We start from the raw sequence: 16,508 nt of genomic DNA, 5'->3' as shown, positions 1-16,508 counted from the left end.
TATCAGAGCAACTGGATTTTCAGAACTGGCTGCTTGCCTTGCAACTGCATGGCTTTGCTGTCCTAAGCAGGTATTTCAGCATTATCACTTTTATTGCAGTTTAGCCATCAAGCTTTCAAACAACTTCAGGAGGAGGTTAAATATGTCATTATGCACTAATTTGAGCTGGTCAAATCAGGGCTTCTGTGGTCTCACCTCCTCCTCCAGCTCCTGCTTCATCTCATTTACTGCCCTGGCGTTTGTACAAATGTGCAGTAAATCAATTCAGAGAGAAAAGTAACTATGAAATTAAGAAATTAGTTTTTCTAGCCAAGTCTTCCTTGAATCATCTCACCATATTGTCAGATAAATGCCAGTGCTCACTCAAGGGATGGAACAAAATCATCCAGGAAACAGTTCCCACAAATTAATTCAAACTGAATGATAATATATGCAAAAAGGAAATATCTTTGGCAAGGTGTATTTTGATGAAACAAAAGACAGCAGCTTTCACTAGAATTAAAATAGGTGAGTGGTTTTCATTCTTTTTCTCACCCAAGTCTTTTTGAAGATATAGCACTACATATCTTTGGATGTCTAGGTACAAATACAGATTTTTTTTTTGCATCAATCTTTGATACTAGATTACTTCCAGGTAACTTGCTAACAATAGTGCAGACACTGTGTCAGGGACATTTTCTATCCTTTAGTTAGAGCCCCCATATCCAATATGTTCTTCAGAGCGTCCAAAGAATGAGAGCATGCCCTCACTGAGGAGTGATGGTGTAGTCTTACAGGAGCTCAGAAAGAAGGATTATTCCCAGGGCTGGTAGTAGTCAACAAGGTTTTTTACACAGGCAAATACAGAAGTGCAATCATGAATCCCAAAGGAGGAGACTTTTGTTTGTTGGCTTGTTTTACACAAAGACATGTGTGCTCCTTAATAGTGACCATGCACAGCTGAAACAGGTGCTTTGTTTTACTGTGTTTGAATGAAGTTTTGCATTTGCTAGCAAACATGGCAAAGCCCTATTTTTCTGCCTAAAAACACCAGACTTACATACTAAGACGTTTTCCCTCCCTCATGAGATTGCTTGCACACCTCAGCACTATGTCATAGACAGGGAATTACAAGGGTGTTTATTTTACCTTTCACTCCGTAATTATTCAACCATCTTCAGGAACAGCATTGTCTCTTTCGGAAATCAAAATCCATCCGTTGCTTTCCAGATCTAAACCATAATTACTGGAGATATTTTTAGGTTTAAGTCTCATCTTCCTATTCAGCTTGACGATACCTTAATTACATCCTGACAAGGTGCAGGAATCAACAGCAGCAGGCTAAATTGTGGCATTGAGTTGTAGTCCTTTCTCAGGCATGTGTGGGTGTTCATGCTGCTGTGGTAAGGAATTGTACCTTCCAGACAGCCTCTCTCTGGCTTGCACAGGGAAATAAATTCCTTCCTCTTCACCAATTGCTTTCTGCCTTGTGGAGCCCAGAGCAGGGAGACTGAGCACCTGCTTAAAAGACCACTGAAAGGATTATTTGTATAATCTGTAAATTTTATTTCACTTTCTGCTCTTGTCCATACTTGGCTCCAAAAAATAAATCTTCACATATGAGCTAATGTTAAGACAGAATTAAAGTATGCCCTTAAAGGGTTGCATTTCCACATTTTCAGTATCACCTGTATATCATACAGCAGTCAAAAGCTGCCTCATGAATTTCAGAGTGTGGAAGATTGACAATAGATTTTCTTCTCTTTCCTGTCACTTCAGACTTGGGACAATCTTTAATCTTCTGTCTAGATCTGTCATCTCCCTTCCTGTCCCTCCATGGCAGTCTCACACTGCAGTGGTTTTCTATCTGTGCTTAAGAGAAGCAGATGTTTAACCTTACTCTGACAAAGCTATAAATAAGCACTGGAAGGATCAAGCGTGGCATTGCAGCTGTATCCTCTCCAGCATTCCACTCTGGTATATTCTTAATGCCTCCATGATCTGCTTTATCAAGAAATGAGATTTCTGTGCTACCACCAGAGTGGACATTTGTGGCTGTGCTGCTGTTAGAACCACAGGCTCCCTCTAACATGACTTGCAGGCTGAGGTTCGCAGAAATTTGTTAAACATTAAGTATACAGGGCACTGGAGAGAGTAGATGGTGCATGTGGCATAAATATTTATTGGAATATTTTCTCTACATCATAAGTGGCAATTAATTACATCAAACCCAAAGGAATAAGCTTTAATGGGAAGAAAATATTCACAGCTGCTTTTGAAGCATGGGATTATGAAGAGATAACTTGGGAAGATTCATTAATGTAGTCCAACCATTAAAATAGGGATAGTCTCTAAAATGTCAAGAACCATAAATCCACCAAGTCATTTGAGTTAAGCACCTTCTGAAGAATAATTTGGACTAAATTTCAAACACATTGCTGCTAAAAATGCTGGAAGGAGAGCAGTATAACACAGCCTTCTGATGTACCTAAGGTGTACCTAAAAGAGAATTGTGTCTGGGCTGGGCAGACAAGGGAAAGTCATGTCAGAACCTTATTTAGGTGAATTTGAGTGACTCACAGGAGTTGTCTACTTTTGGAAACCCTCCATTAGGGCCTGCAAGAAGAGTGGTTGGAAACCTGATCTCATGTTAGGCAGCAGTTGTGCAGCTCACGGGAGAGATTTTTACATGGAAACTGAAAGGAGTAATGTGGTTTTTATGGCCATCCCAATGAAAATATAGGGTAAGAATGGGAAAAAGACTTCCTCCACTCACTCACAGCTAGAGATGGAAATTGCCTCTCTCTAATCATATAATGGACCACACAACAGAAGGAAGGCTCAGACCTCATTTCAAGTTGATGTTTCCCCAACCTGCCCTTCATCCTGTCGCAGTTTTGGGCAGAGAAACTGTCAGTAGAGTTCCATGGTCCTGCTTTGACACAAATGGATTTTTTGATGGTAGCCTGATCTGACTGGTGAGATAAGGAAGGTATTGCTGTGTACCACAGAGGGATACATGTCATGAAGCCTTTTGAGTTATATGTAGTACAGAAGATGGCCCTGAGCTGCTTCGTACTCTGAGGTTACCACTGTGTGCAGGGCAGGGGGTAATTTTCTTCACAATGGCTGGTGTGGGGCTGTCTGGATTTCTGCTGAACACAGGACTGATAACAGAGAGATGCTTTTGGTATTCCTGAACAGGGCTTGCACAGAAACAAGTCCTTTTCCCTTGTGCTGTCCCCACCAGTGAGTTCACTAGGGTGCACAGCAGGCTGGGACCGCAGACCCCAGCTGCCCCAAGGGATGTTCCATAGATGTGACATTGTGCTCAGCACAGAAAGCAGGGGTGACAAGGAGAAAAGGGGGAACAGAAATTCTCCCACCTTTATAATACTGCTGCCTCACATTTTCATTCATGCAAGTCATTTTGCAAGCAGCTACGGGGCATAGCTACTATTGCCAAACTAATATTTTAATTTCTACATTTCACAGCTGGTTCCTCTGCCAGAATCATTTTGGCAAGCATGGAAATTAATGCGAGACAAGCATTGCATCCAAATGCTAATGGATGATTAGCTCTGTCTTCCAGAAACTTTTTTTTTCATTCTGAGTCACTATCAGGCCATTTCAAACACCTCATATAAGATATATTCCAGCTCAAGATCCTCTTTAACCATTTAAATATAAAAGGTCAGATTTTACTGTGTAAGGAGGAGAGAGCCACATCTCTTACACAATTCCCAGTCTCCTATCTACTAAAAATGCATTCTGCATATTAGTGATAACTGCTAATGACCCCAAAAAGAAGTGATGAGAGCCAATGGCAGTGAAAATAAGTCACCAGAATTTAAGTGGAGGAAAGGAAATTGTAATCTAAAAACAAATACCTGCAACAGAAAAGCAACAACTGGTAAGTTTCAGTTTCTTTATTTGTTATAAGAATGCAGATCTTCACAAAAATATCCTTCAATCTTTAAAGCACTATATACCATACACATTATATGTACTTCTTCAGTAGCTACTTTCCTGTATGCTCAAGAAAAGGAGACACTTTTCAGAAGTTACCCGATTGCATTCTTCCATCCCAAAACAGCACATCAATTCAACAGCAAGGCATGAAACAAACTCCTGCCTACTTCCCAAAACTACTCTGAGGTGAAGTAAGTGGAGGCAAAATAATAATAATGATGAAAAAAAAAAAAAAGGTGGCAGAATACTTTGAAGGAACACTGAAGAATATTACCTGAAACTGAAACATTTCAGCTAGTAGTTTGTTAATGGTTGAGATCTCTCTTTCCCAGAAATTACAGGAAAGTGTATTTTCTATTACATGCTTTATAGTGACAGTGTCACAAACCTCACTGCTCTGCAGGAAGGCATTTTAAAGCCTACTATAAAACCAGAAGGGAGATGAATGAAGATGACACGTTGGGCATTATAAAACCATATGCAAAAGAAAGCCACATGCACACTCCTCCTTCAGATAATCCTCATTTCCTCTTCATTAGCGTCTGTGTGGGACTGCATAGTTTTATCTTTAAATAGCTGAGGAACCTGTGAGTGGGCTTGAGTGGGTGCAGGAGCCGTGTGCCCCCAGGCAGGGTGTCTAATTGCTCTGCTGCAGCTGAGGCTGCTGCTGACTGTGGCAGCAGAGCTCCTCCTGAGTGAAATGAGCAGTTGTTTATCATACAGATAAACACAGAAGTCCCATGACAGTGTGAGAACTTGAAGAACATAGCAGGGTGGAAGTTCTTCTGCACAGCTTTGTACTCTTAGTGTGGAACCTTAGCTCCCACTGTAGGTTGCACCTAACTGCACTGGTGGTCTCTTCTCCCAAAAGCTTCTCTTAGGACCACAAAGAGTGTGTCCATGTGCCCTGTGAACTGAAAGATGCACTGCAGATTGACTGTAAGTCAAAGAACAAACAGAAATCACAACACATTTCAGTGTCACTGAAATTACCAAAAACATCACTCCTTGTAGTACTGCAGGAACCTAGCTCAGGCTGAGATTTCCAGTTTGTTTTCACAAAAGATCCAATCCAGTCCTCAAGCAGATGCCAAGATTTCTCATCTCTTTAGTCTTCTGCAAAGACACTAGGAACTACAGAAGCCCTGACTTTAATCATCAATATAGGAGTACCTGGGCCCTGTAATATAATATAAATTTGTAATATGAGTGTGGACCTGCAGATTTAAGATGGCCATGAGGAAAGCAGACTATTTCCTGGTAGAAGGATGTCTAGAGAAAGAAGTTAAGACCAGAATACCTTTCTAATTCCCAGCTTTACTATTTCAGATGCAAGAAGATGAAAGCTAGGAGATTATTGTTTTATTCCAGCAATTTGTTCTAGACCCCTCAAAAGTGCTATTCAGGTTGGTTTTTTTTCCTCCAACCATGTGTGCAACTAAGTATGTGGAACAAACAACTAATTTTTTAAATTGCAGAGCTTAAAAATAGTAATGATATAACTAATAATCTGACTGACTCATGGACAGATCTTTATTTCTGTCAGCTGCTATGTAATTTAGTAGAAAAACAGCTATGATGACAGGAGCTCTATGGTCTGGCTCTGGGAATGCAGAGCTTGTGGGGATGGACGTGTGTAGAAGTACAGGTACTTCTTCCTGACACACAGGGATTAGGGATGGATTCAATAATTCTGATGTCATGGCCACCTCCTCCAGATTAATTGAGATATTCCATGCTCTTTTTAACTGACAGTGTGCAAATGTGGGTAGTCTTATTTTTAAGTAATTTTTTCTGGGTATATGGGAAGAGTTAGTATCAAATACACCAAAATTAGTTTCCCCAGTTAAAATAACTTTATTTACTTTGAGGAGTGTAAAAAAATATCCCATTTGCTTCCTGAACAGTGTATTGAACAGGATAAGGTAAGTCCTTCCAGATCCCCACATCCATCTTTTTTTCCATTCCCTCCAAGTGCTCAAAGAACTCTATGAGAGGAAATTATTTAGCTTTACTATTTCATACTGTATTCTGAAACTCAATAAAACAGACCTCAACTGGGAAAAGACCTAAATCTGTCCAAAAATACATGTGATTAGGCAAAACATTTTCCTAAAGCAGCTGTAGGTTTGTGTGAATAAAAATAATTTGACAATCTGGTTGAATTAGATTTAAATTAATTTGATTAATTTTTTGTTAAAGAATCAAGAGAACAGTTAGGATTACAGACTCAGTAAAGATGCATGATTTGAGTTTCTGGTTGCCTCTTTACCAAGAGAAATAACTTCAGGTTCAAGTGAGATAGTCACTTTTGAGTGATATCTATCTAATTTGACAATAGGCCAGAGGTTCCAGAGCCAGAATTCCTACAGGTTTCATGAATACAGATGAAATTGAGAAATTGTAAGGATGTGAACTCAAACCTTCCTTACACAACAGAGAAACCAGAGCTACACTTTAATAAAGTCTACTGAGAGGAAAGTGGCAGTGGCAGAGCTTACACATCAACGTGCTGAAAAGTTAACCTTAAGATGTTAATACATAGATAAGCAGACTTTTCTAATCTCAGTACTCACACAGCCAGTCAGACAGCCAGCTGTTTTCCAGACTGATTCATAAGCACAGGAACCTGTACCATTCCTTCTTTTTCAAGTAATCTTGCTGCCTCAGAGCTCTACCTATTTATAACCTAACAGCTGGAGCAGAGCTGCCCTGCAATTTGTAGAGCATGCATAAGCAGACAGATGCTGTGCATGTCTACTGCAGGAGAAACCGAGGTCAGTCCCAAAAGGTTTGGTTAAAAATGACAGGAAACATCACTGTCACCAAACTGTATTCATCACAAAGCTGTAATATCTGTCACTTGTAACAGTGGCCAGCAGTAACTGGATATTTTGTATGCTGAATGTAAGTTCTGTGAATGGAAGGATGAAACGATCCTTTTCAAGGAGAGAAAAAACAATGGTCTTGGTTTAAAATTTTAATTTTATGAGCCAGGAAGCCAGAAGAAGGACTGGGGCCAGGATGGGCCTGGTGGAGAAAAGGAAGAGCTGAGGAAATTATCTAGATCAGTTAGATTTCATAGTCCTAATTTCTTATGGTGTATAAGGGTGCATATTTATCATTAGACTGAGCTCAATCAAAACCCATCAGCAAACCTGCATACTTCCTTCCTTAATTCTTGCCCCATCCTCTGAAAATGATCTGCTTTTAGTAAAGAATTTTTTAATCAGGAGAGAAAAGGGGCCTGTTTTTCATCTAGAGACAGTTTCTGGTCTACTGGATACAGTCCTGAAATCCCTTCACAGAAAGCTTTGAGTAGAGATTTATCAGGAAGAGTTTCATAAGGTGTGACAACCATGGAGCTGCTGGTTTTCCATACAAAGTGCCACCTCCCCATTCCTTCTTCCCCCAGTGTAGTCCAGGACAAAAGGCACCTAAGCCTGGGAGACTGCAAAATACAGCAGACCTGCTCCACTGTGTGAAAAGCAGAACAAAAATGAGATACATGGTCTCAACTATTATGTGTACTAACATTTTACTTAAAAAGATGGGGGGGAGGGGGGGAGTGTGACATGACAAATTGTGAATTATAATGAAGTGATAAGTATAATTATAGTAGTAGAGGCAAGTAAGGAAGAATTAGCTCTGTTTAAAAACTCAAAACCAAATACACTGTTCCAGATCCTGGTGTTTTAGCTGCTGATCTGACAGCCTGTATCTAGTTTTATAATGCATAATTGACTCTCTATCAGCTGATAGCTACACTTACACTGGGTAATACCTGCTCATCCTGACACCCCAGAGACCTGGAACAGGCGGAACTTGAGTCTGATCAGCCTCTCATAGTCACTGCTATGGAGTATTTTCACTTGACATCTTTGTTTAGAAAAATCATTTGCATTTTTTAATTAGGCTTAGCCACATTGACTTCCTCATCTTTCTCAAGTACTGAAAAACCCTGTAGAGCACCACAGAGCAGTTTGCTGTGCACAGATAAGCAGAGTGGATTTAAGTACTTATAACGCTTTAATCTCGTTTTGTGCTTCTGCATGTCATACAAATGTCTTTGAGAAAAAGAATTGATTTTTATGGTAGTTTAGAGCAATGCTGAACCAAATAAAAGTATCTAGGTGTGTTAAAGGAAACAGTAAGCAAATACTCAACTGTCCCAGAAATCTGAGCATTCATTTAGCAACGTACCATCAATGCTCTCTTTTCTGTAAATCAAACATCATCATAATTTTCTGCTTCAGTTGCTTATAGGATTAAAGAATTATCTGTTTGGCTTTGTAGACTGCAGGCAGTTGTATTTCTTGGCTTACCAAAACCAGCCTGGGTAGAGACTGCCAAGACAATCAGAATTTGGGGCTGCACAGAGTCTGTTTTTCTCCTTGGTTTCATTGTTAAATACCTTGGTTTTTAAAACCATTAAATATTTTATATTCTTTGGTGCATTTGGGACAGTGTTCTTAGCCAGTGATGGTTTCACTGGTTTTAAACAAACCTTTTCAAAGGTTTTAAACAAAACCTTTTGGGACTGACCTCTGTTTCTGCTGAGTTATTTAGCAGAGTCTGGCCTATAATTAACCACAACAGTTAAAACTTTATTGCATCACTACATTTTGGCAATTTAAAGTTGCAACAGTTTCTATGCAATCTTTTCCCTGGAAGTGTCTAAAGTTTGGAAGTACTGTTTTATGAAGTTTTTCTTTCTGGAGCAGCCTGGTCACTGACCCATTGTTGCAGACTGTGTGTGTATTTCAGTAACAGGTCCACCCTGCTGAGCAGGAGGTCAGAGGAGGCAGAAAAGGATAAGATGCAAAACTGGCTTCTGAGCAGCCCACAGACTGATTTCAGGTTAATACTTATTTTGCTCATGAACAAATTCTCCTTTAAAATACCACCTCCTGCAACAGTCTGATGGAACCATAATTTTTCCATACCAACAATCTTCAAATACAGGAAATGGAAAAAGTAAAGATTAACTTGAACAAAGCCAAATGATGGTATCAATTATGGTTTATTGGTTTATATTTATCATTTTTTTGTTTGGACTGGCCTTGAAATCAGATCTGTTAACTGTCACAGTTATATTATCTAGTCCTCTGAGATCCTATTTAACATTTAAATGGATACAGAAAGAAAGAAAGAAAATAAATAAGCATAATAAGACCTATCAAAAAAAAATTAAGAATATTAATGAAGGCATATAAGGTTTTACAGAAATGTGCATTAACTCTTTAGTCTTGCACAAGCAGTAATACTTTCTATTTCTATTTCTATTCTGCAATAAAAACTCCTTTTGATGCCAGTCTATAAGTAAAAGTGGTGACAGAAAAAAATTAACTTTGTAATGGTAATGGGAGACATGCAAAGGGTAGAAATATTAGGCTGGCGGCTGGCTACTGCTCCTGGCCTTAATGGGTGCAAAGTAATTTCTGTGAAGGAAGTTTTACACCCAACATGTGCATATTTATTGGGGCAGTCACAGAGTGGTTGATAACAAGATTCCCATCAAATGCAGTGAATTTTCCCAAAAGCCCAAATGTCTGAAGATGTAATGTAAGGAGACTTCTACTCTCCAAAGCCTGAGTCACGAGGAAAACCTGACAGCAGCTTTTCAGCACATGAATCAGAACTATATTGTAGAATTTATACTGAGAGCTGGAGCCATATAGGCATCAGCTATGGAAGTTTTCTTTTAGTAAATAATTGTGGTGAGGTGACCAAAGCCATAAGCTTCCAAAACAAATTTACAATCACCCTCCTTTCACACAAGTCCTACCAGACCTAGATAATAAAAATATCCCTAGAATCTTCAAAACTATTATTTTGTTTCCTTATTAGCTAATGGATGGATGATCTTATGTGGCATATGAGAACATTTATTTATTAATTTCACAGCTATTTGTTTTTTATCTTTCTGAAAAAAGTGGTACTGGAAACTCCATTGGGATTACAAGGTTTAAGAAACTGCAATTTTAAAGAACAAGGAGGACAATGATTAGAGGACCTTACAGACAGTACATATATAAATATATATATATATATATATACACACACTAACATATATGTGTGTGTGTGTATGTATATATACACACACATTTATATCTATATATCACAAGTCCAAGAGGTTTTATTTAGCCATCACATTAGCCTAAATAAGACAAGTGAAAATAAATGCAAAGTTCTATTTGGGAGTTTTGCAGATCAGCCTTTTGCTGTTCCATCAAAACAAATGCTCCTGTCATGCAAACTGGCTGTATGGATACAATCTGCTGGAAAAGGCACTTTATGCCATCCTAATACAAGTCAAAAGTATATGAGTGATTCTGGTCATTTTCGAAGAGACAAAGCTCACAGCAATTTTCTGGACAAAATCTGGCACATTGCCACTCCTTTGATATTTTCTGTGAGTTACAGTTTACTTTGGCTCAGAAGTACAGGGTAAAACAATATTTTTTCCTCAGGCTTTTGCTGACTTCAGCTCCTGAAGGAGCCCATCATGCACCTGTAGGTTCTCTGAAACAGTCAGCATTCCATTGAGCAATGCCTTGGAGCAGCTCTATTCTTTTATTGTGCTGTGGGGAAATTACAATGATCTAATCTTTCTAAAGCCAGGAGACTCAGAATTACGTCTAATAGAAGTTTAGAGCAACTGTATTGTTTTTCTATTTTGCAGAGATGAGAATAGGTTCAGAATTCCAAATCTGCCATCCTATCACAGAGTTATTGCTAAGAGCAGAAATTATTGTGGTCAAAGATTCCATTAAATCCTTAAAACAACTGTCACAGCAATCACGGTTGATGTAAAATTCAATTCCCCTCTTCACAAACTGTACCTTCACATCCCTACATTTAAAAAGACAAAGTGTTTAGAACAGTAGTGTATAAGAAACAACACACACCCTGAGAATAAACAATACCTGCCCAAAATATGGAGGGGAAACAACATGGAACTGAAATGCCAAGTCTTTAGTGTTTCAAAGGATAATGCTAAAAAATAATCAGAACATCACTGCACTGGTGTAAGATGCATGTCGCTCACAAGCAGCAAGGCAAGATGCAAAGAAGCACAGCAAGGTGCATGTTAATTTAAAAGTGACAGTGGGAGAGCTGCACACTGGTCACCCAAACCTGGACAGAGAGGACAGGGCTGGCTGTCCTGATACACCTGCCAGTGCACTCTGGTCAGCAACAGATGGTAGCATTTAAAGGGAACAAAATCACTGCTGAGGGCATGGGGGAAGCTCTAACTGCGAGGGGCAGCACAGTCTGATGCTGCTTTCCCTGCTGTGGAGCTGCAGTTGCTGCTGCAGTTCTCTGCCATGAGGGCTGCATTCCTATCAGCACTTTGACTGGATTTTTACATAAAACTGCCTTCAGTCCTGGGCTCAGCAGTTGCTCACCTTCTCATATCCTGCAATTGCATCCTGCACAGGTTTAGGCATTTACACCATTTGAACTTGGCACCCAGGAAGTGCCTGCTCAGAACTACTTTCTCCTGAGATCTCTGCTGGGGCTAATAACCTTTTTCACGTCTGTTTGTAAGAAATTAAACATGAGTTTTATGGGCAGATAAAAGAGCAGTCCCAAACCAGTTGTACCCTCTAGGTGTCTTGTGGGGTGTCTGAATTGGCACCTGGCATGAGTTGACTCAGTGATGTGGAAAAGGATGGGAAAAGCAGAACAGCACAGACTTGGGAGATAAAGGCTCTATAAGCTCATTTTCTGGATAGCATTTACATCCTGACATACCAACCAGGACAGCACAGAACATGGAGAGTTCTGCACAATTCTGCTGCAAATCCAAACATCTGCACAAACATTTAGCCTCTGCTGATGTGTATGGCACCAAACCCAGGCTGCTGGTGACACCTAGGCCAAAGCTGGGGATCAGATGGGTGGGTGCAGTGGTGGAATGACAGGGATGAAGCAGTTTGTACCACTGCATATAGCCCTGCTGCCACTTTGATAGTCTGTTTAACAGTGTTGGCCTAATCCAGCTATTGAGGGGTTAGAAACTAAGAAACTGTGTTTAGGAGTGTCCTTTAGGTTACAAAGTCATGGGCTCAAATGTTAGAAAATGGCAGATGCACAGTACTGTGATTCTACATAATTTTCCCCCTTTTTGCAGGCTTCCTGTTCACTGAATCAGGCAGCAATACTGCATTGCATAAATGCGGGCATATGAGGTAAAATTCAGGTTGCACAAGCCATCTGTATATAGTTCTCATTTTCAAGTCTTGTCTCTTCAGTTTAACTTCCTTTCTTTTAAAATAGATATTTAAATTTCAGGGAGGGTGGTATAATGTAGATGCATTTGATTTTATGGGGGAAAAAAAGCCCACCTGCTGCAGCACTTCAAGCAAGTGTTGACCATAGTCCTTTAGAGCACAGAACACAGGACTGTGGTTCTCACTTTGCTTACCAGGTTAACTATATCATGTGGCCACCTGTCAGTGAGAAAAATATACTACATTTACATTACATCCTTAAATACTTTATTAAAAATAATTTCTTAATGTACTGTTCTTTTTAAGAAATGACGTGTCTACATAATTTTTATACCAACTCAAGAGCAGATTTCAGGACTTCATTGATCTATAGAATTTACCCCATGCACCTCTTACCAGTTGTAGAAATTATCGTGCAAAATATGGAAGAAAAAGCAAAAGCAAAGTTTCTCTATTTGCTTTTTATATGATCCTGGAAAACAAAGACTTCTTCAAGAGCTCAGCAAGTTAGTGATGATAACCTGCCTGGAACTATCCTAATAGAAATGCTTGGAGGGTTTGATGAGAGGAAGGTTAGAGATCAGACCCAAATCTGTGCTATTTATGTACAAGAATCTGCAGTGCAAGAGTTGCCTATGCATTAAATGGTTTAGGGACATGTAGCATCCTGCTTTGTTCTACATTTCAGTGCAGTGGTACATGTTCACCAAAAGAACAGCACTTTTCTCTCTTGAGCAAGTGGGATTTCTAAACTTGGAAAAACTACTGAACCAAAAGGAGATACTGGCATCTACTCGAGAAGTTGTGGGTGACTATCTCACTGTGTAAAGCCTGAATTTGGGTGGTGGGTTGTTTCCTTTTCATATTATGCAACACCATTTAAATTTTGTTGTTTTCTTCCTCCAAAATAAGTATTCCCTAGGACAGAAAAAAAAGGTAATATCTTGAAGTTTCTGTGTGGTTTCCAGGCAGTAGATCAGTGTAAGTGGAAAGCAGACACACTTTGGAACTGAAAAGGTGTTTGTGGGAAGTCAAGGCTGTGAAGGAGTATAAAGGGGTGGCTGGATAAGGACTGACATTTAAAGATACCATCATGAGGAGAAGGTTGGGTTACAGCTAAACTATATTCCATCTGATACAAAGAAGAAATAATCAGAATGAAATTGAGGTTAGAAATCCTGACCTCGCCTTGGCTCTTTCTTCATAATTTATGCGGTATTTCCATCCTAAAGATTATTAATTGTTCTCTTCTAGTGTTGTTTTACCTTGTTTTGATGGAGGTGTCCCTGATAATTACTAGAAGTTAATCAAGCAATGCAAGCTAATGAGAACTTAAAACTTTCATTACATAATCAGAAAACAGGGAGAAATTTTTCATAATAGATGATAATGATTGTTTTGGCTGCTTGGAGAGGGCCTGGCTTTAGGATGGCAGTCAGTGTCACTGGTAGCAGTGCCAGTGTTCATCACAGCAAAGCCATGAGCCATCATCCCATGGAGACAGCAAAGAGAAAACCAAGGTTTAATCAGAGAATTCCTGAAGACACAACTGCTCCTGTGCAGCTTTTTCACAACACTACTCAGTGAAAGCCTTACCTGCAACATGGGGTGACCACGCTGGAGAGGGCTTGAAACTTGCTCCACACCTTCCCACACTTCCTACCCTGGTGCCAAGTTAAGGGTCCCCTGAGCAAACACACCCCATGCACCTGCAGACTCATATCTCATATTGTTGTGGGCAAGTCCATGTGCAAATCAAGAGTGTAATTTTCTACTGCCTTTTGGTAACTACCCATTGTTGGTATGTAAATATACTGTCTTATATGTAAAATGCCTACACATGAAAACCCAGTAAAAAGTAAGAGAAGTGTTTGTCTAATCAACTGTAAAATGTTTAGGACATTACATAACCACCATACTATGTCACTAGAGGGTATTTTTATTATATTGTACCTTTGACATTTTTATAACTATTTCTTAAAATTTCAGCAGATGACAGTGGCATATCCTGATTGTTATCAGCCACAGAAATATTTTTGCTAAAATTGTAAAAGGGCTGGAAAATCTGTTTGTAAGTTTATGTAAAGATGACATTATTTAAAAGGGTAAAAATCTTTCTTCTTCACTGGGTGTTTTTTTGGTTTATAATGGGAGCACTGGCTGGATCTTTCCATCTGCTGTTCTGGCTGTTACTGCAGATGGTCATAATCTGTACATATGGCATGTGCATATATAAACTGAAATCAGGGTTGTCTTGGTGTAAAAGCAGGCACACAACAGGAGCTTGGGTGCCTAACACAACAGTGTTGGTGAAGGGGATAATTTAGAGCATTTTCATTTTCTATGGGATATTTACATGGAATTAGGGAAAGTATTTCCTCTTCACTGAAAAAGAGGCAAAAAAGAGCCCATCACTCAGCTCTTTTATGTTAAATTTTGGATCTGCAGTTTATTTGGAATCAGGTGTTGGCTTCAGCTGTGCCTTGAATTTGTGTTAGGTTTTGGGTTAAATGAGGACAACACCAAACTCCCATAAACTTCACAGTCAGCCTGGCCTTGGAGTCTCTGCTTCTAACTCAAAGTTGCAGGAGAGATTTTCTTATTAGAAAGTGGCCTTCCAGTAAGCATAGAATAAAATAAAAGTGTTCAGAAATTAAATGGTCTTTAGGTCTGAAGTTTCTGTTCAAGTCAATCTCACTACCATTAAATAGTCACTGAAACTCATAATAATCACAGAAGTGGCAAAAACCCTTGTCATCAAAAGCAGAATTTTCTGGTGAATCAGGTGCTCACCAGGCAGTTAAGATGTTCTGTGGTGCTCAGTTAGCAGTGCTGAAAACTTCCTCTTGAATATTGGCTCACGAACCAAGTATAAAAATTTACTTTCATAAAGTTTTAAACTTCTCATAGACATTCTGGAAAGTTAGGAAAAATACTCCAATATTTATGTGGTGCACAGAAAAACTCTAAAAGCAACAATTGCACTTACAAAACGTTTAGCAACAAGTGCCTGAAAGGAGAAGTCATTGGTAAAGGAAGACATGAAGAATTTACCAGATATATAATCAAATTTATTTTTAACATTTTCTCTACTTTTACTAATATCTTCTGTATTACAATTTATTTGCAACATTTGCTCATTCATCAGACAAGCTGATTTGTCAGGACAGATAAAGTCATGACTCTTACTCCATTTTTTCCTCCTTTCTTAACATCTACTCTGTTGTTCTCTTTACTAACCTTTCTACCTTTCCTGTACTAGGAAAAGGCTTCACAGATTCAGCTACAAGGCTAAAAAAATAAAATATAGTGACTTTAAAAGGCTTGCTGCCACTCTAATACAACTTTGTAAAGTGCTTTTTCTCTCTTGTTACAGGTTTGTTTTGTGAATTTAGATGCCAACAGAGATGATTGCAGTGATGAGCAAGTGAAACAGGTAACTGCTTAGGTCTTAAAAACATGCCAATGGATCTACTCAGGCTCATCAGGATTCTCCAGTAAAAATACAGATTAAAATTCTATGAAAAAATCAAAGCCAACCCCAGATTTTTAAGCATTACAGAGAGAAATGCTTAAGAAATCTGAAATTGTCTCAACACTGGACTATGTTAGATAGCATTTCTTATTCCCATCCCAGAAATTTGTAATGGATTGTTGCACTCTCATTTCACAGCAGTTATATGAATAGACTTCTTGCTTTTATCAGAGAAGTGAACATGAACATGTCAGACATCCTTTTTTTTTTTTTTTCAATTTGGCACAATACTACTTAAAAAGAGTTTCTGGTGTCCTGCTCTGCCACCAGTTTCTGATTTCTTTCTCCGTCCTACTGCCATAAAGCCTCTGAAAGTCTTCCACTCATCTAGGTCTTGAGCCATCTCATTCAGTCAAGCTCCACATAGGTAGATTATGTGGTCTTAAGGAGATGGACTAGATAAAACAGACCAAAAGTTATGTTTGATCTGTTTAACTGAAAGTTAAAAGGGCAGGAAAAAAGGAAAAATTTAAAAAGCAATAAAAAACCTTGGTTATTTCACAAGCACTGAAACAAACTGTGATATGATATTTAAAACACATACCATTGCAGAAAAAAAAAAACCAACCTTAAATCTGCAGAAGTCACATTTTAAAGAAAGGGCCTGGTGTCAGTTTTGTATTTACATCTTCCTTTATCAGTTCCTTCCCCTCATCCTGGCTCAATGCCCATGTTTGACACACCAGCTCAGATGCAATAGGTAGTGAGTGAACACAGGTAGGATCTCCTGACAGTACCCAGGCAGTTCCTTGGTTAAACCATTACAGTTCATTTGCTGGCAA

The 16,508-nt window shown here is 39.0% G+C and overlaps 1 protein-coding gene across 5 annotated transcripts in view; it reads left to right on the top strand.

Moving 5' to 3' along the window:
- SPHKAP (SPHK1 interactor, AKAP domain containing) overlaps window positions 1-16,508 on the top strand; it is a 63,731-nt gene that overhangs the window by 27,669 nt on the left and 19,554 nt on the right. For all 5 annotated transcript variants that reach the window (XM_015638108.2, XM_015638107.2, XM_015638111.2 and 2 more), the window contains one exon: window positions 15,568-15,627. In XM_015638108.2, coding sequence (XP_015493594.1) covers window positions 15,568-15,627 — 60 coding nt within the window. The remainder of the gene's footprint in view (window positions 1-15,567; window positions 15,628-16,508) is intronic.

The sequence above is a fragment of the Parus major genome, chromosome 9 (assembly GCF_001522545.3).
Source record: "Parus major isolate Abel chromosome 9, Parus_major1.1, whole genome shotgun sequence".
In the NCBI taxonomy this organism is placed as follows: Eukaryota; Metazoa; Chordata; class Aves; order Passeriformes; family Paridae; genus Parus; species Parus major.
This window is presented reverse-complemented; position numbering and strand designations above follow the sequence as displayed.